The sequence below is a fragment of the Aulostomus chinensis genome, chromosome 15 (assembly GCF_037954235.1).
Source record: "Aulostomus chinensis isolate RoL2024-O1b breed Wild chromosome 15, RoL_Achi_v1.0, whole genome shotgun sequence".
Classification (NCBI taxonomy): Eukaryota; Metazoa; Chordata; class Actinopteri; order Syngnathiformes; family Aulostomidae; genus Aulostomus; species Aulostomus chinensis.
This window is the reverse complement of record NC_141334.1, coordinates 9840001-9861377: the sequence shown is the minus strand read 5'-3', so window position 1 is coordinate 9861377 and position 21377 is coordinate 9840001. Positions and strand designations below refer to the sequence as shown.

The 21377-nt window shown below is 42.7% G+C and overlaps 1 protein-coding gene across 5 annotated transcripts in view; it reads right to left on the bottom strand.

Annotated features, from left to right (window-relative positions):
- caln2 (calneuron 2) overlaps positions 1 to 21377 on the bottom strand; it is a 53347-nt gene that overhangs the window by 21324 nt on the left and 10646 nt on the right. For 2 of the 5 annotated variants that reach the window (XM_086227213.1, XM_086227214.1), the window contains one exon: positions 885 to 1009. In XM_086227213.1, the coding sequence (XP_086083339.1) occupies positions 885 to 1009 (125 nt within the window). Of the gene's footprint in view, positions 1 to 884; positions 1010 to 4933; positions 5044 to 5518; positions 6336 to 21377 lie in introns of those variants that run through there. The other 3 variants (XM_086227217.1, XM_086227215.1, XM_086227216.1) reach the window with 3 other exon arrangements.

The window sequence follows — 21377 nt, the reverse complement described above, 5'->3', positions numbered from 1 at the left end:
AAAACAAATAAATGTATGACATTCATTAAGGCTTTTTTGAGAGTGGTTTTATTAGTTCGATTTTGAACAGAGATTACCTCTGGACCTCTTCATAGGACACAATGCAGGACACACATCGCACTTACTTAAAATTTTGCAGTTTTACTTTTATTCTCACTGTACTCTGCATCGAAACATGTTTTTTTTAATGTATTTTCAAAGTGACGCTTCACCCAAAAATGTTAATTTCTTAATTAATTCATCATTGTTAGATTTTACATTGGATTTATAAACATTTGTTTCCCTTTGGATGACTTCTTAGTGAATCAAAATTAAAAAAAAAAAAAATGCTAGTCTCACACTTGCTGCTGGGAGTTAATAGAGACCAAAGACTGACAACAGCAAAACTATGCATCACATCCATTTACAACTCTCCTACGCATCATCCAGTGTAATGCAAGCTCTCTTCATCCAGTTCCAGCTCAAAACTCCCCAAACACTTTGATTTGAGCTAAAAATGAACTATTACAGTTCTGGTTCTTTGCTCTAATGTGACCGTGACCGTGTGTGTGTTTGAACTCAGCTTGTGCATTCAGTGATGCATCCAGCAGCAGAGTACATCTTAATTCTGGAAACAAAAGATCATTTTTGGCACAAGGATTGCTTTAAAGTTCTGGCCATACATGCTGCCTTTCTCTCAGAAGCTACTTCACTAGCATTCTAGTGATTGATTGTTTTCCCAAAGCACCATAATTGAAAACCAATGCAGCCACTCAAGCACTGACAAAATGGCTCAATGGTAAACCTTCTCCTTGAAAGAATTGAAACGATGTAACTGCATTGTTGCAGTAGTGAAACATTAATTGCAAGACTCTCAAACTCCCTTGCTCTGTGGACACACTCACCTCCCAGCTCTTCTGTGGAGATGCTGGTGAGCTGGAAGGCCTCGCTGCCCTCGGTCAGAGAGCCGCTCAGGTAGTTGTCTGGATAGAGCAGGCCCGCCCGAACATGGTGGAATGGCATCTTCTCCCTGCAGAACACACATATACACACATATACAGAGTCTAAATAAGCTTGTGCGTGTGCATGGGAGCGCAGGGGAACTAGAGGTGTGTGTATTCCAACTAGCAGCACGGACATGAGCCCGTTTTAGAAACACAAGCTCTTGTGGAGGGAACATTGTTCCTTCCACTCTGCTAATGCTCAATTCTGGGAGAAACTGCTGTCTCCTTGTAGCAGAATCATAGCGACAAATTATGTAATCACATTATAATTCAATGGAGTCCCCAAAAAAAATCCACTCTTATTGTTCTGATAAATATCTGCAGAGCACAATCAGGTATTATCTAGCGGTCTTTTTTTTCCCCTCCTCACTCTTTGTTCTCTCCTTGGTCCACAAAGGAAAAACAGTAAAGTCCTGTCACTTTATATTGTTTCTACTTGTCAGATCTGCTGACGAATTCTCCCAGTAGACAATCCCTGATGCCAGTAAACACCTCACCAAGAGACCTCCAGGCTGCTCGGGGCTTCTATCAGAAATCAGCCCAGTTGTCATATCAGAGTGATTCTCTACTTTTACAAGAGTCGTTCCAGCAAAGGTTTTCCCATTGTAATAATTTGACATTTTGGCAATATGCTTTATGTAATATTCCTGCCAATAGAAACTGCTGAAGTGAGTCGAGGTCATGAAGAGACACAGCGATAGCCAGCAAGGAAGACATACAGACCCTAGAGTATATTGTGAGCTGCCAGACAGGAGAAACAGAGGTAGAAGTGGGGATGTCTCTCCTCTCCTCTCCCTCTCCTCCTCTCCTGTATAATTCAATAATGTGAGACTTTAATCCTGTGTGGGTCTTGGAATCAAAGCCAACAAGAGGGAAAGGACGCAGTCTGAGCGTAGAGATGGCACCAAAGGTTAGGAGCCGTGGGATAGGTGGTGCAAGTCTTCTTAGAGGACGGCAGTTGTGAAGATGTCCATGTGCATGTGTGCATGAGACAGAGACAGACAGTAAACACTGTGTGTGCAGAGAAGTGTGTATATACAGTACATGCTCATAGTTTTTGAGCTCTGAGGAAATGTATTCACTGGTCCATCTGCTCCTGGTTCTACTCTTGTCCCACCTGCACATTACAGGTACTCAGGTCACCATGGCAACATTTATCTGTTCTGCAGACATGAGTTTCCGCTAACAAGATGCAAACACATTCTATGGTCTCATTCTTTGATCAGTTACTGCCGGCCATTGAATGATAGAGAATCATTCAAAGTATCATGATGAATGTGAGAGACAAAGAAATATTGATACAGTTATCAATCATTTGGGAGATAATCAGCGAGCAGACTGCCAACCTCTCGACTAGGGTTGTAAAACAATGAATCATTCAATAAGCAACACAAGGTTCAGTTAGCGTGTATGAACCACAATTTTATCTTCAAGGAAACAAAAGTTGACCTGCTCTCCCTCTCTCTCTCTCTCTCACACACACACACACACACACACACACACACACACACACGAACGACCAGTCAGTTTGAAAAGTTAGACAAAGGTACTCGCGCAGTGGCGAAAATATAAAGCAGCGAAAAGCAGTATCAGCTGGGTTTAGTTGCACTTATACATTCCAGCTCAGCATGAGAACCTCTGCGTCTTTGCATGTTGCCATTCTTCTTAGTGTACAAACCAAACCAAAGCCAAGGTCCAAAAATTTCCAATTCGATCCAAACCTTATGCTCGATACAACACGGCTCTCTCCTGTATTACTCCTCTCACATGGCATCAGATATGTTTTGTGTTTCAACACACAATAGCTTTTTTTAGTACCTCCCACTGACTGATCTTCCACTTGACGGATGAAATAAGGACGGTTGTGACAGAAAAGAACAGTGTTTGATGAATACTTATCAAATGAGAGAGAGAAAGGTTGTCGGGGATGTTTTTGAAATAATTGTATGCTTCCCTCACAAATCTCCAGCACATTATATATTTCTTTTTTGATGACGACTCTCCTGCATTTAACACGTTGGAGGCACACAGACATATTGGTCTACTGGTTGCTAAAGTGTTGCCGAGTAGATTCTGCAGAGATCTTTCGTCACATGTGTGTGCTGAGTCTATTTACAGTGGGACACATGCTGTTTCCTTACATGTATCATTGATCTGTGGTGCACTCAGAGGAGAATATATTCATGTGAGTCAAGAAATGGTGGAAAAATACGAGATGAACGAAACAAAGATGGACCTTTAATTTCTGTTCATCACCAACAGGCTGAGATTTCTTAGCTCGGAAAATTGAACCAGTCCCAGCAACTATTCAATCAGTGGCGAAATTAATAAGACATATGATATGAAATTGATACGAGAATGTATTTTTACAGCCCATCTGCTCTAACAATTGCTCCCCTGACAGAAACACCCACTCACCCGTGGCAAAACGGCAGAAAATACATACATCAAACTTAGTCACTCGCTGATTCTCCCTCCTATTTCTCTACCTCTCTCTCACTCATACCCTATTTTTCTCCCATATATTTTTGGACTGTGCTGCTCATGAAAACACAGACTGTTGTCACACAGCCGTACATGACAAGGACAAGCTTTAGCAGAAAGCCGCCATCTGATAAGCCTCATCGCCTGGCTCAGTGTAACAAGCAGACAGAGTGAGACAGAGAGACATAGAAGCAGGTGAAAGGCGGGAGGGTCGGTGGAGGAGGGGAGGTGGTAGAGGGGATGAAAGGAGAGAATGAAAGTGGTGTTTGAACTGTGGGGTCACCTGCACCCAAGGGAGCCAAGTTTTAAGTTGGCAGAGAGGTGATCAGAACCAACTGGAGCTTGAATGCGGGAAGATGCTGAGGAAAGGGAGCTAAGGGAAAGAGACGGAGACAAAAGCTGAGAAAGGAGAGAAAGGAGAACCATGTATTTTCCTCACCTCACTCCACCCCATAGAGGGAAATGCATTAGCAGAGTGGCAGCAAAGAGCTGAGGGGTCAGTGTTTTTCTGAGCAGAACATGCACAAGTCCACCCTGACGAGACAACAATATTACCAGCATCAAACTAAATCCACCAGATCAAAGACAACCGGATGTTACTGCAGTCACCGATTCATCAAAACCATTTAACTTCAGCCAAAGATTCTCTGAAACATGCAAGAGCTTTTAGAAGGCTGGCAGACATCAAGACAAATCCACAAACGATTCTCTTTTTACTTTAATCCACTAAAAATGTCGGGTAACAGTCCATGTCTTCTCCAGTTTTGGAGAGAAGGTCCTTGCCGCCTGCCAACATTAATGAGAGACCAAGTTGATCATTTGAAGCATGTTGGATAACTGCCACCCTGCGATTTGTCATGTAGTAGCTGCTAGACCACAAAGCCAAAACAGAGGAGACGCATCAAAGGAGGACACGTGTTTCCTCGACAGAAAACCAACAATGAAATGGCTTTTTATTAGGTTTATAGCTAAACCAATTAGAAAAAATGATCTAGGGAAACTGATTAACTTGCTAGAGCTTTGCTTTCCTGTCTCTGGTTAACATTACATTGCATCCAACTAATGTCACCTTGGGCAAAGCTAGAGAGCCAGCATCAAGGATGTACTGTAGGGATATTTCCTCAACCTTCAAAGGTCAACCGGGGTCATCCAACATTAAACCTCACCATCAGCACCTGATAAGCTTTGCTGCTTCACCACATGCCCTCAGGAGGTGTGAATGTCCTTGATCTTTGCCACGGGTCTGAAACGGCCGCTTGTTGGCTGTTAAAAGAGTCCCAGCAGATGGGAAACGGGTTGGACACACATGATGGTTTACCACGCTGTACGCATCTGCAGAGGAGGGAGCACAGCTGGACTCCTGCTGCTCCCAGCTGCTGCTGCCATCCTCATTGCATGGAAAATGAGGGGAAAAAAATACTCATTCCTCTCCGTTACTTCAGAAAAATACTGGCACTGATAGTTACCATTTTTACCCTCCATTCATGGCGGCTCTCCCCAGGGTATCCAATGATGAATGTGCGGCAGGTGACAGATTTGGCCATCACGCTTTATGGCTGTAGAGTTTTAGAGCCTGACAATGAGAATGAATAAAACTGGGCTTTAGTCTGCAGCCATTAGAAGAAAGATGTGAGCTACTAAAGCCTGAGAGAACAGAAGGACGCTTGGTAGAGCCACAAATATCCATGGTATGATCGACTGCTTTACACTGTGCCTTCAGATAATTATAGGCCTGCTGTAATTATACTTATATGGCTTGTGCATGTGTGTGACCTATAATCACATTATCACACCGATCAAGCCCACACAGCGCGCACCGTCGCGCCTCGACGCACACCAACAGCTGGAAAGAGATTTTCAGGACTATTTCAACAGCAAACACAAGCATTATGATGTTATCAGTCATAATAAAGAGCGCAGCTTGCTGTCAGCACATTCATAAAGGTCTATATACACGCACGCACACGGCGCGCCTCCTTCATTTATTACAACAGGTGCAGTCGCCATCAGCGGGACCAACCGACACATGGGCGGTCAGTCGCGGTAATCACCTTTATCACCTTTGGGTGCCACGCTGATCAACCGTCAGGGTGTCGCCTACCTGCCTGTGAAACGACTGGTCCCCCGGTGTGAGATTCACCCCGCTCGGGTAGAACACCGTTGGCGGAGATGCTGAGGGTGTTTTCTGAAATGTGTGTTTAGTCTGTTTGCATCCGTGCAGCGCTCTTGAGGAGTCAATCCGACAGCCAGAGATGGACTCATTCAGTCTGAGTGTTGGAGCTGCCCCGGGGAGTCACCAGTATGGCATGAGCTGCACACTTTTTTTTTGGTGGTGGTGGGGGAATAGTTATTCAAAAAATAATTCAACTGGTTAGGAGGGTGGTGGTGAGAGTCCGTTCTAGCTGAAGCCACATGAATGGCCTCCCATTCGTTTCTATATCTCACTTCTCATCGCCATATCTTGAGAAATTGCAGCGTCTGTGGGATGAAGCAGTTGGTAGGTAGAGTCAAATCTTCGTCCTATCAGCTCGCCCAGACGGACGCCACCCAGCCGCCCACGGGTCTGGAAAGCAGCTGTGCCGCTGTTGCCGCCGGTCTCTGCTTTTGGAAAACCTCGATTTGAATGAATCAACAGCGCGGGGAGGAGAGGGTGATGCCCGGCTGTAGCTTTGAGCGCAGATCGGTCAAACGGCGGAGGGTTTGGAAGGGATCTCCCGGTGCGTTTTTCACGGAGCTACTCCGGGTGACACACTCAACCCATTTATGTGTCCAGTTCGGTGAGGGAGGGGCCACATGGGGGCCACGGCAGCAGAAGTGCGAGTGTCTGTAGTTGAGAGGCTCGGTGGTGCTGTCTTCTTTGCAGGTGTGTGTGCGAGAGCGTGTGTAGGTGTGAGAGAGAGAGGGAGGGAGTGAGAGAGAGAGAGAGAGAGAGAGAGAGAGAGAGAGAGAGAGAGAGAGAGAGAGAGAGAGAGAGAGAGAGAGAGGAGGTCCGAGCAATTAAGGTTTCACTGGATCAGCAGCTCCAACGGCTTCGGGACCGTGTGTGTGTGTGTGTATTCATTTAGCCATTCTCCACAGTTTTAAGAGTAATTGATGACCAATTATGGTGCTTAGGAAATGACATCAGCCGCAGTACTTAAATGATGCAGTGTGTCTAATCCCCCCCCCCCCCCCCACACACACACACACTCCTTCCTAAATTTGTCTGACGTCAAGATTCAAGTCAGGAAAACCTTTTCCTGCATTGTTATTGTTATTGTTATTATTATTATTATTATTATTACATCTCGTTATCTCCTACTAATCAGGCTGATTTTCTGCCTCTGATTAGAATCAGCCAACCATCTCACTAACATCCGCCTCACTAATTATATAATATAGGAAGTAGGACCGCAGTGGCTCGAAGCCTTGAGGTTGAAAACGTTGTCTTTAGTGCCGCTGCGCTGTTAAAATTAAAAGCGGTTGCATCAACTTATTTAACCACCCAATCTATCCCCCTTAACGGGTTAATTCATTATGTACGCGCCTCGGGGCCACTAGACTGTTCCCACCGGGAGTTGAGACATCAGTAAAAAGTAAAGACATCACAAGTGAGTCATGAGCGTTTCGCCCTGCTGCTCTAACAGCATTGTGAGCATATCTAATGGGGCTTATAAAAGTTTTGTGTGTGTGTGTGTGCAGCTTTCTCTTGATTCATGGGAATAGCTGACCGATTTGAGATCCCAACATGGAGGAACTTTGATTTTGTTGCTCATCTGTGGCGCGGAGTGATTGTCGCTGTCCGTGGTGCTGAAGGACGTCTGCGCTTCCATGTTCCAAACAACTTAACGTGAGCGACGTATAGAGCTTGAATTCGGAGTTGTTCAAAGGCAGAGAGGCTGCCCAGCACCAAAGTTAGTCTACAAGTGTCATTTGATTATTCTTCCTCACTACAGTCACAGAGAATTAATGAGCCCATATCACTACACCAATACATCTGTCTTTTTAGATCGTCTCAAAACCAGCAATGGAAGAAGAAGTGCACGGTTCCTTTACTAGAGTAAATATAGAAAAAATGAGTTCAAATAGTACTCTGGAGAGGGTAGATATCAGTGTTTGGAATTCGACTTAAAGCGATACAAAAACAAGTAACAGCTAAACTGAGAACAAAACAACAGCAACCTTCCAAATCATCACTACTGTGAAGGACAGAAGAACCAGAAAAGGTCAGTTTGTTTACGGATCACTGCGCGTACGGCTGGATGAGGACGACGTGGATTATGCTGACATTTTTGGGTAGTTTTGCTTTAGCTGGTTGCTACTTGATATTGAGTTTCCAGATCAAAAGTAAAAGTGAGCATTCAGCATGAGGTCCGTGTATTTCAGAGCTCAGGAGCGTTCACTCCTGGAGCCGCTGACCTCTAAATGTCCTCTCAAAGTTCACATTTCAAAACATGTCATGCTCATTGGGTAGTAAATGTAGTGGAGTAAAAAATAAAAAAAATATACAGTAAAAATTAAAAACTCCCCTCAAATGCAGATACTCGAGGAAATATTCTGTTTATTTGAGTACATGTTTTGATTAACGAGTGTATCTAACGTAGAAATGTCACGGACATTATTGACAGGCTGCTCATTTCAGGTGGGAAGGCCTGATACTATTTTTTTCACGTCCGATACCAAAAGCCTTTAGGATCAATACATACATTCCTCCAGAACAGTATTTCTGCAACAGGAATGCAGGAGCCGAAAGAAGTGTTTGCTCTCTTATGGGAAGAAATCTCACTTTTCCTCTGTATATTTTTTCAAGATGGAGATGAAGCAATGTCTATGTAATCTCCCACAGGTACTCAGTCTGTCTCGCTTTTTTTTTATTTTCTTCAGGAGGGAGGAGACAGCTGGTGTCTGATGATGTGATCATCTAAATCTCATGGTAGGTTGAGTACATATTTGGCAGATGGGAAATACACTTTATTGCTGTTTTTTTATGGGAAGTAAGGGGTGCTTTGGTCATTCACAAAATAAACACCTGTCACGGCAAAACACAATGTCACCAGCTCCTCTTCTTTCAGCGGGAACCTCTCCACCGAGTCAAAAACCTACTTTAAACATCCTGACCCGCTGCGCTGCAGCACCCCACTGACTGACGATTACACTTCATCCTGAGTGTTACAAGAATTGTACATTCACAGCTTGATCCAGTCGAGTGACTTGAGAGAATTGACGACTGGAAAAAAAAAACCCGAGCCTCCACAAATAAGAGTGAGGTGGTAGGAGGAAGTCAAACCATCAAACAGAGCCACAGGGACGCGCTAACATGGACTCTGACCTGTAAACAGATCAATACGGGGAGTCATGATGGCAATCAAAAGTGACTGTCCTATTTTCTCTGCAATCTCTGCACTGTAAGACCATTTACTAATAGCAACACGGCTTTATCTTTCCTCCAGAGCATTATTTAAATGAGATTATGACGAAAACAGCCAAAAGGGAAGACCTAAACACTCTGTGTTTTTTTTATTTATTTATTTTCAATGAGTTGACAGTGGAGCTTGTTAAGAAAGCAAGACGGGAGAATGGCGTGTAAGAAAAGGTTGAGTTTTGAGCAATTGTGATTGTAGCTCTTGTACACTGTTGGCCACCGGGGCGCCAAGTGACTCAAGTTAAGTCAAATCTATTCAATGAATGAATAAAATAACAGTATTAAACGGTCTGCTTTTGCTAAGGACAGAAACATGCAGAGGCAGATCAGAACAAGGAGCAGGGCCGGGAGATTGAAAGGGACTTTGTTGAGGTCACAGCACAGCACTCCTCCGAACAAGAACATTAGCATTTCAAAGTTCATGTTCAGATACGGCAATTTAATGCCGTTTTAATAGTCCTTTCAGTCAAAATGAAAGGATTATCTTGAAAGGCGGCACGGTTTTAGATTTCATTTGAGCTTCTGATGATAAAACTTAAATTGGATAGTAATGGGAAACAAACTTTCTGTTGCCTTATCGCAGCACAAAACTCCATGTACATATATGGTACATTGAATACATCTAAAATTAGTTCTTCATTTGTAAAGATGCAAATGGCACAGCAGTAAGGACTCAGTCTGGAGTCTCGCCATTTCATAAAATGGAAAAGAGGTCATCACAGGTATGAGAGAGCAAGATAACGCTACCAGATCGCTGCTCTATAATACAGTCAACATCTCTGCAAAGCGAACCTTATTGTCATTTGCAGTCAAATATTGATGTCATCATTCCACGCTGCATCCCTGACACTCAGACCCCAACAATGATCCTCCATGAAGAAAAAAACAGGATGTGGCCATGCTGCGCTTTGCACAAAGGGCATTACAGGAAATCAGATTCACAGTTTTCCAACTGAAACATTCTAACTCAGAATGAGGGTTGCCACAGTGCAACACAGACTCGCTGTTAAATTAAGTTGTTTCACTTTAAATGGTGGTACAAAAGTGCAGTTCTCTGGCAAGTCATTAACAGAGCGGAATGTGCTGTTTTGATCTCCTCTATCAGCTGAGGCTTCTGCTGCACAGCAAACTTTATAATAGCGCTTAAAACTGCTGCTTCTTCATGTTACCTGTCCAAACCTTATTCTGTCGTGTGTCCTCATTCCATATAGTACACCGGTGGAATACTCGATGTAATTAAGTGAGCTATTTTGGCAGAGTCTCCACACATCCGTCCAAAAATGTTTTCCAGCTTCAAGTAGCTGCTCCATTTCCTTTTCAGATTGAATTATGCAGAAGTGGTTTCCCTCAACACCACACTCAAAATTGGAACAATTTTAGAATGCATGGTCTTTAGGAGGCATGTTTCATCTTGGCATTTTTCCACTATGAATGTGCTGGTCTGCATATCGAAGAGACTGTCAGAATTAGGATTCAAGAAGTACACAGTCCGCCTTTGAGAAAGTCAATGAAGCCTCTCACTATTTGTGAGCTGTCAGCTAGATAACTAACATAAAGTGTGTTCGACAGCTTGTAATGACATTAGCCACGGTAACTTTAACATAGTTTCTTGCCACTTCTGTCCACAGACCATAAAATTAGGAATTACTGCCAACCACAGAGTTCTGACAGGCAAAGCAAGAGACTGGTAACATTGTTAACAAGGTGGCTATATGCTGTGCCACTACACCGAAAACCTGCACCTGCTGCAGGACATGATGGATGTATCCCCAAAATATAACACAGCTTCCATTTAGAGATTACTGTGTGACTCATCATGTAGCTTAAATAGATAAATACCCTCAGTGGTACACATATCAATCACCATAAACACACGCAACGCCTGCTACATGTCAGACATATTTGCAAATTGTTGATACAACCGACCCATGGATTCCTTTTTTCTTTTCCTTCAAAACTTCAGTTCTGTCTTTAATTTATTTATATTGTTTTGGTTAATTTTAAACCTCAAGTTATCCTAGAGCTTCTCCTAGCATTCAGTAGCAGCTGGAGCAATTTAAATTTTTATGTTGTTGGGTTTTTTTTTTCCGGGGGAGGTGTAAGAGCTACATGATCATATAAATGGTACTTCAGAGGATTTTCAATCAAGTAAAACAAAGTTGTTGATTAAAAAAAAAAAATCAACAGAAATCCTGATATTTTTGGCACGAAAATACACAAATGTAATGGATGAAAATATAATCTATGGGAACCTTTGGTACAAAAATATAGGAATCAGGCTTCAAAAATCCCATATCGGCTGAACCCTGCATGCAAACACACATACACCCACACACACAGCATAAATAAATCTCACACCTTGGGAGGTTTAAGCTGCTCTGGTCTGTTTTCTGAGCCAGGCAGCTGTCAGTCCATCATGTTCCAGACACCTGAATTCAGCAGCAGCAGTTTTCTTCCTGCCTGGTTCTCAGTGATTAGAGTTTGAATCAGGCCGGATTGATAACGAAATGGCACACATGGAAAATCAACGGAGTCAACAAGTTAATACAAACACTGCACAGGTCATAATCAGCATGAGAGTCACTGCAAGAAAATGGTAAAGCTGCATTTTCCAACACATTTTAATTGCGGCAGTAGAAGACGAAGCCCACAGCAAGAGAGGAGCATCAAAAAGAGGATCTGAGTAAAACTGCTACGTCTGAGCAGCATCAGCATATGTGCCAATCACACACACACACACACACATGCACAAACACACCATGGCTTAATTAAAAGGTGCTTTTAATTCATGGTATGATAATGTTGTCTGTATCACTGCTGCTGTCTGAGAAAGTCTGAGGGCTAAAAAACTGACAGGATTATACTTTCATCTGAGTTGAAAAGTTCAGGAATTATGAGAAAAACAAATAATTCACAGAGTCCACAGTAAAAGAGATACTCTGCCCATCACAACTGACAAGAGCGCCCAACTCCGAAGCATAAACGTTCAAAATCTCTTACAAGAAATCTCTAAATTTTACTGGATACATATCAGATTCAGTCTGCAAGTCAGTGCTGTGCAAATCCCACTCATGAATTTTTCAGATCAAGGACGTGTGATATATTGGACTATATGTTAAACTGAAAGTGATATGTTTGTTGCGACAACCGATTTCAAACTTGAATCTGTAATATTCTAACATAACGAGATCCACGGCACAAACTTACACTGCGGCTCGGTGCTCAAGGCATCTTTTCTTCAGCTGATACATCTCAAGACACTAAAGCATGATTTCCCTTTATCACAGACTTTCTGATCCGTCTGCAGCTACGAGCAGGTCTTTTGGGTTGAATTTAAATGGGTAACACACTTTTGTCTTTATTGCCAGCATCTATAGCAGTATGTCAGAATCATCTGGAGATTATTGCAAGTCAAGAAAGTTCCCTGCAGCTATTAATATCCTTGTCAATAATGCATGAAGTCATATGAATCACAATATGTGTGTTTATACGGCACCGTAAGGTCATTCTTCCTCTTCCATTTATTTCTCACGCTGCACCCCTCCTTTCTTCCCTACTATGGCGTTAAACGTTAGCCCCCATCATTCTTTCATTTTAGTTCTTCTCTCTGTCTCGCATGTAATACCCAGTCATGTAAATAAGTGATGACCATCTTGGCGTGGCAGTAAGTTAGTTTGTTTTTTCCGAGACAAAGCCCCGCAAAAACCAAACATCTTCGCTCTGCCGAAGGGCACATCTGTGCAAGTGTGCACACTGCAGACCTGTGAATGCACGCACATGGGCGATGGTACACTCACAGACACATCCCTCTCTCACACACACACAGACACACACACTCACAGACACATACAGACACGGTAGTACAGCTCCACCCCTGAATCCCTGCTGAGCCATCACAAGTCACGGCGCTCTAAATTAAATAACATCAAACTAGATTAAAGTACATGAAACATCACTGAGCATGAGGACGAGGCTGGAAAGGATGTGAGGAATTTAAGGTGAAGGAGAGCGGGGGATGTGGTGAAGACCGGCAGACTTTTTTTTTCATCTAGACTTAAGGTGAAAGAGAGAAATAAGTGGAGAGGACAGGAAAGGAGAAGTTGAGGCAATAGAGCAAATGATGGAAGAGTAAAGGAGGGAGGACAGAGTGTGTGTGTGCACGTGTGTGTGCATGTGTGTCAGAATCTGTACGACATAACCTGACCTTTTGCAAACCTAATCTGAATGCAAAGTATTTCTCAGATGGAAATAAGCCTGGCCTCATGTTTCACCGACTCATCAGGCTCAAGCGACAGAAATATTCCGCTCAGATGCCGTGGGAATTGCCATGGCAACATATTAGCTTTCTGAGTCATATGTTCATTGGACTGAATTGGATCAGGGCTGAACTCAGCGCTAATTTCTATGACAACATGATCAAATATTTCACTGTGCAGAGAGAAAAGGAAAAAAAAATGCAGCGTTTCATTGAACTAAAAGCTCAGAATATTCTGCAGCTACAACAGCACCCTTCAATTTTGGTGCTCTACCTCTCGAGCAGTGAAGTGTCCTATAAAGTCTGTGCAGCAGCAGGTGAATAGAGGTACCGTGTTCCCTCAGGTACTAATATCACCCCTGGGAAGGAGCACTAAACCTGAGACTAAGGCTGGTGACCGTAGAGGGGGATTCTCCACTTGGTGGTGGGCAGTAAATCAACTCCTGCCAGAGGCACAAGGAGGCTGAAGCCAGAGAAAGTGATGGAGCTCCACCTGCCCCCCTTTCCTCCATCCCTCACCTCTGTTATAAAATGTCCCACACACTCCAATCTGCCAGCCTCCCTTCTTCTTAATTTACCCCTTTCAAATGTGCAACCCTTCAGCACAGCTCCTTCTCATCTCAGATTTCAATAAATTCACTTCCTTCACCTCTCTTAATGTTTCCCTCGCTTCCTCCTCCATTGTCTCTCCTCACCCCCTACTGGCAGAATCCCCAGAGACACGTGAAAGCAGGTCAGCTTTGTCACAACATAGGTTCCACAGCTTTGGGGCTGCCAGGATTTGGGATTGATGGTTTGGAGGTTTTCCGCTGCCTCAATGAGAAACTGCAGACAGAGCGACACTATAGATGAGAGATTCACTCTGGTGAGGACAACTCAATATCTGCTTTCAGATGTATAATAATAATGCTCACTGAAATTAAACTGCAGTTTCTCATTCAAAATGTTAAGTCACTAAACACTTTCCACGCGACATTAATAATAAATAAAAGCTTATTAATAGTTCATACAACTTCCATTCTTTTGTGTCTTTCCATCCATCCATTTTCTTCCACTTATCCTGTTAAGGGTCGCGTGGGGGGGGGGGGGGGCCTGGAGCCTAGTCTATCCCAGCAGCCTTCAGGTGAGAGGCAGGGTTCACCCTGGACAGGTCACCAGTCCATCACAGGGCCAACAGACAGACAACCATTCACACTCACAGTCACACCTACGGTCAATTTAGAGTATCAATCAGCCTCATCCCCTCTTGATGTCTTTGGACTGTGGGAGGAAGCTGGAGTACCAGAGAGAACCCACACAGGAACAGGGAGAACATGCAGACTCCACACAGAAGGATCCTGTGCTGGAGACGGGGCTCGCACTTGGAACCTTCTTGCTGTGAGGCGACAGTGCTGACCACCGCACTACCGTACCGCCTCTTTTGTGTCTTTCAGTTTACAAAATCTTAAGGCTATTAATAGAATTTTCTATTTCACTCATCTAAACACAAAGCAACATTTGCATGTTTCTGTCCTGAATAAAAATCTAATCATTTTAATCCTCATTGACATTTGTTTTGCTCTCCGTCAACTCCTGAGGGAAATATCAGGTTCTTCTGCCACCAAATTATGTACATAGCTGTTAAAGGCCCCATAAAAACTGATGTCTGTTTGTCCCCACATATCCACGTGTTTCTGGTAAAATACTGAGGCTAGGGAGGGATGTGTCTCTGATCGTGACTGGCGTTTACATCAGCCAGTAGCACCGAATGTGCATATAATAAGAGCCCTGCATGATAGAGCGTGCATTCAACAGACTTACGCGGGCTGACCAGGCTGCTTTCAGTTAGCCTTTTGCAATCTGAAATGTGTAAGCACAATCTTAATTGTGTTCCTTCAGACTTTCCATATGTCATCAGACAAAATTGTGATTGAGAAATGAATCATGCTGTGGGAGTTGTGTGACGCTAAAAACGACATCTAGCGTTTTACAGCCGCAGCAGTAGGAAATTAAGCATCCACAGAAGCGACTCTGCTTAGCCCTCTGCTAACTTGTGGGAGGATAAATAATTTCATTGTTCAGCTCTTGCCGACTTTTGAAAATGTTATCAGAACAAATGGTTGACATTATGGTAGTGAAACTGATCATTCTGAGGGTGCTGAGTGATGATCATTACAATTTATCAACCGTTTTACAGCAGCTTCTCTCAAAATCTGAGTCCATCGGGGAAAACTGCTTTGGGGCTAGGATCCTGAGAAAACATTTTCATCGGATTCAAAATTAGGACACGCACCTTTGTGCAAGGTGAGTAATTTATTTTGTATATTTAATTAGGGAAGAGATAGAAAAGGGATATTAAAGTAAAAATTATCTGATCTTGATTTTTTTTTTTGACAGAAGGACACAAATTTAAAATGGGAACATGAATTTTTCATTTAATGGGACCTTTTAACTTTGTCTTTTGTTTGATGTTGGACAGGTAGAGTGCAGAGGATTTATTAACACTTTTATACACACACACACACACACACACACACAGAGCTGGCCGCCTCACTTCAAAACAAGGCTGAGAGCAATGAGACTGAACCACGGAGTCAGTTTTAACATCGAGTCATTGAGCTGAAAGCTGGTAACACTCTGCAGTTGAGGGGAGCAGCAGAGTTGGGTGTGGCTCTGTCCCTGCTGATGATAGCTTCTTCTATTTGACCCATTTTATGTGTACAGCTTTGAAGCGTCAAATATTGCTTGATTGGCAGGTGTGTAAATACTCCTAAAATGTCACACACACATATTTTTCCGGCACAGACTGTAGACTAACCACAGACGTTCCAGCCTCTTTTAGCAGTCACCTCCACAGTTTGCTGTGTGATGAGCGTTTATGTTTCCCGTCATCTGCTTTGTTCCATGTATAGAGACGAACAAGCTCTTTGAACTACAACGAGTTGAAGGAGAGCGAGATAATGAAAGGGATGTAGTTAGTGTGTGATTCATTAATACTAATGAGTCAAATGTGTACTCACACACGCACACACATTCAGAGGAGAACAATGGGCCAAGCCAGGAAGAAAAAACCAGCAGCAGGAAAATTGTTTGAACTAGAATGATGGGCAAAGGTCTCCACCTGTTAGCGCCCCATAATAAACTCTATGTGCCAATAATGCTTCGATAACACCACTTTTATTGGCCTCTATCTCACCCGTCTGCTGCTGGTGTCTCATCTCAGCTACAATACTGTTTGACCAGTGAGTCTCATTAGATTCATAGAGGCTAACCACAAAAATGCACCTCAAGGCCATAGGGTTTTATTTATGATTTCTTCCACATATTCCCAGTATATCATAGCTTCCGTACAGCCCTGAATATCTCTATCCACTAAATATAGACCACAGTTATTGCCTGAGATTACGATCAAAAGAAGGCCTGAAAAAGTTAGCACTTTATACAAATTGGCATCTTGATGGATTTATTTCTGCATGAAATCGACTGATTAATTAAAACTGTGATACAGCAAAATCTGAAGAGAGATGAATGACATCATCATTACTGACATCAGGTCTAAGCAGTCCCAAGCCTATGTAGGTGCAGCTACTGTAGCTGTGTCACGCTGCAGCAACACCACCCAAACACTAGTTGGCACCAGAGCTCCTATGCAGCCGTGTTTAGTTTCTTTAAATTCTTCAAACAATGACAGCTGAAATGGAGCAAATCATTCTGAAGGTGGAGATGATGCTTGTTATTTACTGAAACAAGAAAATCATCCAAAACAGCTCAGGCATGAATCATTATCTCGATTTAAAATAACGATGACCAGCTGAAATCCATAGTGTGCTTCAGCCTTTGCCTCTTCTTAACTTCTGAACCAAATCAAACTCAATTTTAGTCATAACTGCACAAATAGATCGTCTTTTAGAGGTCAAATTAACAGAAAATTGCTCAGTGAGATAACACCAAGAATCTTCCCATTTGGCATCATTACGGCCCACGATGAAAAATCTTACAAGTCAAAATACAAGCTGTTTTTCCTTAAGCTTCAATTTAAACGTCAAAGACGCAAGGAAACTAATTGTAACAGCTAGAAACATCGGTATGAGAAAATGGAAAGCCCTCCTTCCTCCAAATACATGTGCGTGCGTGTGTGTGTGTGTGTCCTTGTTGGTGACAGTATGCTTGTTGGCGTGCATTTGTGTGAGTCTGTTCACACACTATTGATTCTGCAACAACACGATCAAAGACACGTGGGAGGAAAGATTCCTGGAGAACAATTAAGGGCTAGTTTGTGTCACTCACAGGGTCGACGTCTCCCCGAATGTTGCCTCTCTTTCCTTTCATATTCATTTGCTCTTTTCATGTGGGACAGAGCTGCAAGGAATATAAAAGACAGCTTGAATTTGTATTAAATGATGCGAATCAATCATTTGGGGGATCAGACTTAAATTGAGCATGTGAGGAAGGAGGTCTGGTTTCCCTGCAATCACAATGTTGCTGGTGCCATGAATGGAAATAATGAGGGTTCTGTCTCCACTAATTTATTTTATTTCCTCTGTTTTTGTCTGCTTATTAGCTTCATCGTGAAGGAGAAAGTGTGAGCTGGCACTGTAATGAGGTAAGAACTGGGAAACGATGAGACACTGATGCTACTAAGCTTAAGTGAATGAGTGAGTTATTGGGACTTTGTGAAACATCCATGGTGAATGTGTGTGTATGTTTAATGTGATTCGGGACTATGTCAGCGCAAGGACAAACGGGATGAAGGGCGTACTTAGAATGGAGAGGTGTTCCCCATTAACATGACTGATAACGCAGCAAAAAAGCGTACCTTAACACCTCTCACTTTAATTATAATGTTGTACAATGACCTCTAATTAGCCAGAAAGAGACAATTGAGCAGGTTTAATCCCTTGTATTCCCAGCTCAGGTTCCCATCACTCAAACAAGCAGCTTCCCAGTTCAGCCTATCCGCTGCAACGGGGAGCTTTACTGGTAAAGCTGAGGTCAAAGGGACTCCAGCAGCTGTTGATGTGGGCGTAAAAACGTCTTCTCACTTTCCTGAGGGATTCGAATCTCCGATCATGGATGTACCTTTGGCTCTAAAAATCAAAAACACACAGAAAATCTTCCCAGAGAAAATAAGACTGCAGGGATGAATGTGCCTATTCTTTGTGTTTACAAGAGGTTTACATGCAGCTACACACTTTGTTAATTAAAATCACACTTGAATTGCTTGTTTGCTTGTTTTTGACTCTCACAAGTTAATTAACTGTTACAACCCACTCGCTGTTTGTGGAGTAGTGAGCGTACCGAAGAGTATTTGTGCCATGGTACACTGACTGAGCCGGTTTGATCAACCTCCACAGAACTTGTTCACATCACAGCAGATATTCTGCACTGTATGCAAGTTCTGGTAAAACAAAACAAAGTCAATTCACTTAACACAAGGCAGAATCTCTTAACAAAAATCAGGAGTTTGTTGCTTATTTATTTCAACACACTCAGGATTTATCAACACCTTATATAATTACTTAGCTACTCGTGCCATGGATCATTTGAAAGCTCTGAATCTCATGAACAAACCTATGTAGACCTAGAACCACCCAAGCAGGTACCAGACTTTTTTTGGGGGGGAGGGGGGGATAAAAGACAAACTTCTATTTATGTGTAGTAAAACTTCAACTACTCAACGCCAGCAACACTGACACTGATTCTGACAGTCGTACAAAAACTGTTCGAGCTCATATGACATAGAAATCATGCGTTTAATCCAAACGGTTCAAGACCAGCATTCAGTTTGTTTGGCAAGCCTTTCACAAGCGTTTTCAGCTAATTTGCCCGGCGGCTCACAGGATTTTTAAGGCAATTTAGATTAATATAAAAAAATATTATGGGGCAGATTATTTTACTCATTAAAAGCAAAACAAAAACACCTTGTTGAGGTTCGTTTTTGCCGGTAAAAGTGATTCTGTAGTGTGGTTAGATTTTTCTGACCATGAAATAGATAGACAGCAGTTGCACTTCTACACTCCATGTGCAAATACAGTCTGATGCCAATATGTTATATATCAAATTGGCCTATTGAGACCTCATTCAAGTGTGGCTGCATGAATTTAGAATCTGTCAGATCCTTCCAGAAGTGCTGGAGGCAAAAATGTCAAAGTAAGCAAGGACGTGAAGATGCAACATTTATCATAGATGGCCGTGTTTGCTTAAAGCAACATTATGAGGTTTTGTGAGCAGCTTTTACAAAACCCGAGGGTTCTGATTTGTGAGAATTGGCAGAGTACCGGATTATTGTGACACGATATGAAATTAAACCCCAGATTTTGACGGAATTATGTTTCAACATGATGGAAAGAGACTCTCATTTCAACTGTGAAATCCCTCATGGTCTCATTGTGACAGTCGATCTGGACCCACGGCAGTTGTGCCTTAAAATGCAGTTGCTATTGATTAACATTACACTGATTATAACTTGCAGTAGTTGGGACTCTTGATTGTCTTTCCCTGCTTAGCTTCCTCCACAATCATCTTTCTTTTCTGCTGTCATGATTTCTGTCATGTGCTCACTTGGTTTCTGAAAGCAGCCGACAAGCTAGCTGCAGTTTGGTGGAACTGTAAACAATGAAGATAAACTGGATCGTAATTGTTTTCCACAGTTTTACTTTTCCATTGATTATATCTGGCCAATAAGGGGTAAATCTTCCAGTAGTTCAAAAGTCCCTCGTATCTTTTTCACCAGCTGCTACTGTTATGAATCATGCGAGTTTGGTTCTGCTGTACAAATTTTTCTCATTTTACCATAAATCTGAGTTATTTCACCGTCTCAGGCTCAGGAAGGACTATCAGGAGGCCAGTGTTCACTGTAAAACATCACGAGAGATTTGTTCTAGGGAGGTGATTGAGCACAAAAGGTCAACCCCAGTTATGATGGCTGTGGGACTGTTGAGAGGCAGCTCACTTAACACATTTTATATTTTGCTCTTAGTTAGTGTTTCACAACAGTGTAGTCAGAGGAAAGATGTCGTGTACAGGTATAGTTGTACTTGCAGCGATTAGACAACAGATATTCAAAAGGCAACTGGGTTCCACTCATAAGTAACTGCCAAAGAAGGCATGAGTCCTGTCATTTTAAACTGGAGACACTGAGATGTGTAAAATCCCACAATAGGAAAAGACAGAGGTCTGTAATCAAACAATACTGCAGGGATGATGTATCTAAGGAGGCTAACCAAGAAGTTAGCATTGGTTCTCTCAACCAACAACATGTGAAGTGTAAATGCAATTATAAGAAGTAAATAGCTAAGCTAATATTATGCTAGGATCAAACTACGCCACGGACATCTCCTCAGCTGTCTTTGCGCTTCATCCGTTTTCGTTGTTAATGTCAGCAAAAACCTCTGTAACCCCCCTCAACCATTTGTTAGCCACCACCATTTCACAAGATGCATATTCATAATAATGTACCCACATATTATTTCAGGGCATTCAACTGAAAACCCAGAACTAAAAAAACTCTCGTCAGCAGACTTGAAATGTTTGAAAGACAAACAAGCAACAACTGGAGGTTTAGGCTGAACACAACGAACGTCTCATCACAAAACACCCGACTGCACACAAAAATCTACACACTCAGTCTAACAATAACTTCACACGCACCCGAGGCGGTGTTCGCTAATTACTGACTGACTGAGGATTCTCAAGGGGACAAGTGAAACAGTAAGGGGTCCCTCATCATCCTGGGACCTTTAGCGCCTGAAGCATCGATGGACCTGTAGTTCTCTCACTAAATCACTGTCTCTGCAAACTGGTCACATGATCTGGGAGGAAGTAGGGCAAAACAGAAGGGAACTGCTAGTGTATAAGTGTGTGTGTGTGTGTGTCTGTGTGTGAGAGAGAGGAAGAAAACAGACCCTATAAGCACAGCACTTCCAGCACACACACACACACACACACACACACACACACACACACACACACACACACACACACACACACACACACACACACAGAGTCGCGGCTGCTTTTATTTGCATATCTATTTGACAAGTGTGATATGTAGATAAGCACTTTTTGATCTTTTCAAGGTCTCATATCAAAGAAGAAGAACAATCAGGTATATTTTGACGGCATCATCCAACAGCTCATTTTACTGCTTCAGAAATCCTTCACCTCACTCAGCCTTTGCGACAGCGACAGAGGCCAGAGCTTCACCTCGGTGTTGTGCATACACATCTATCATTGTTCAGTTTCCGCTGCTGACTCATCTCCTTCACACTGTCTT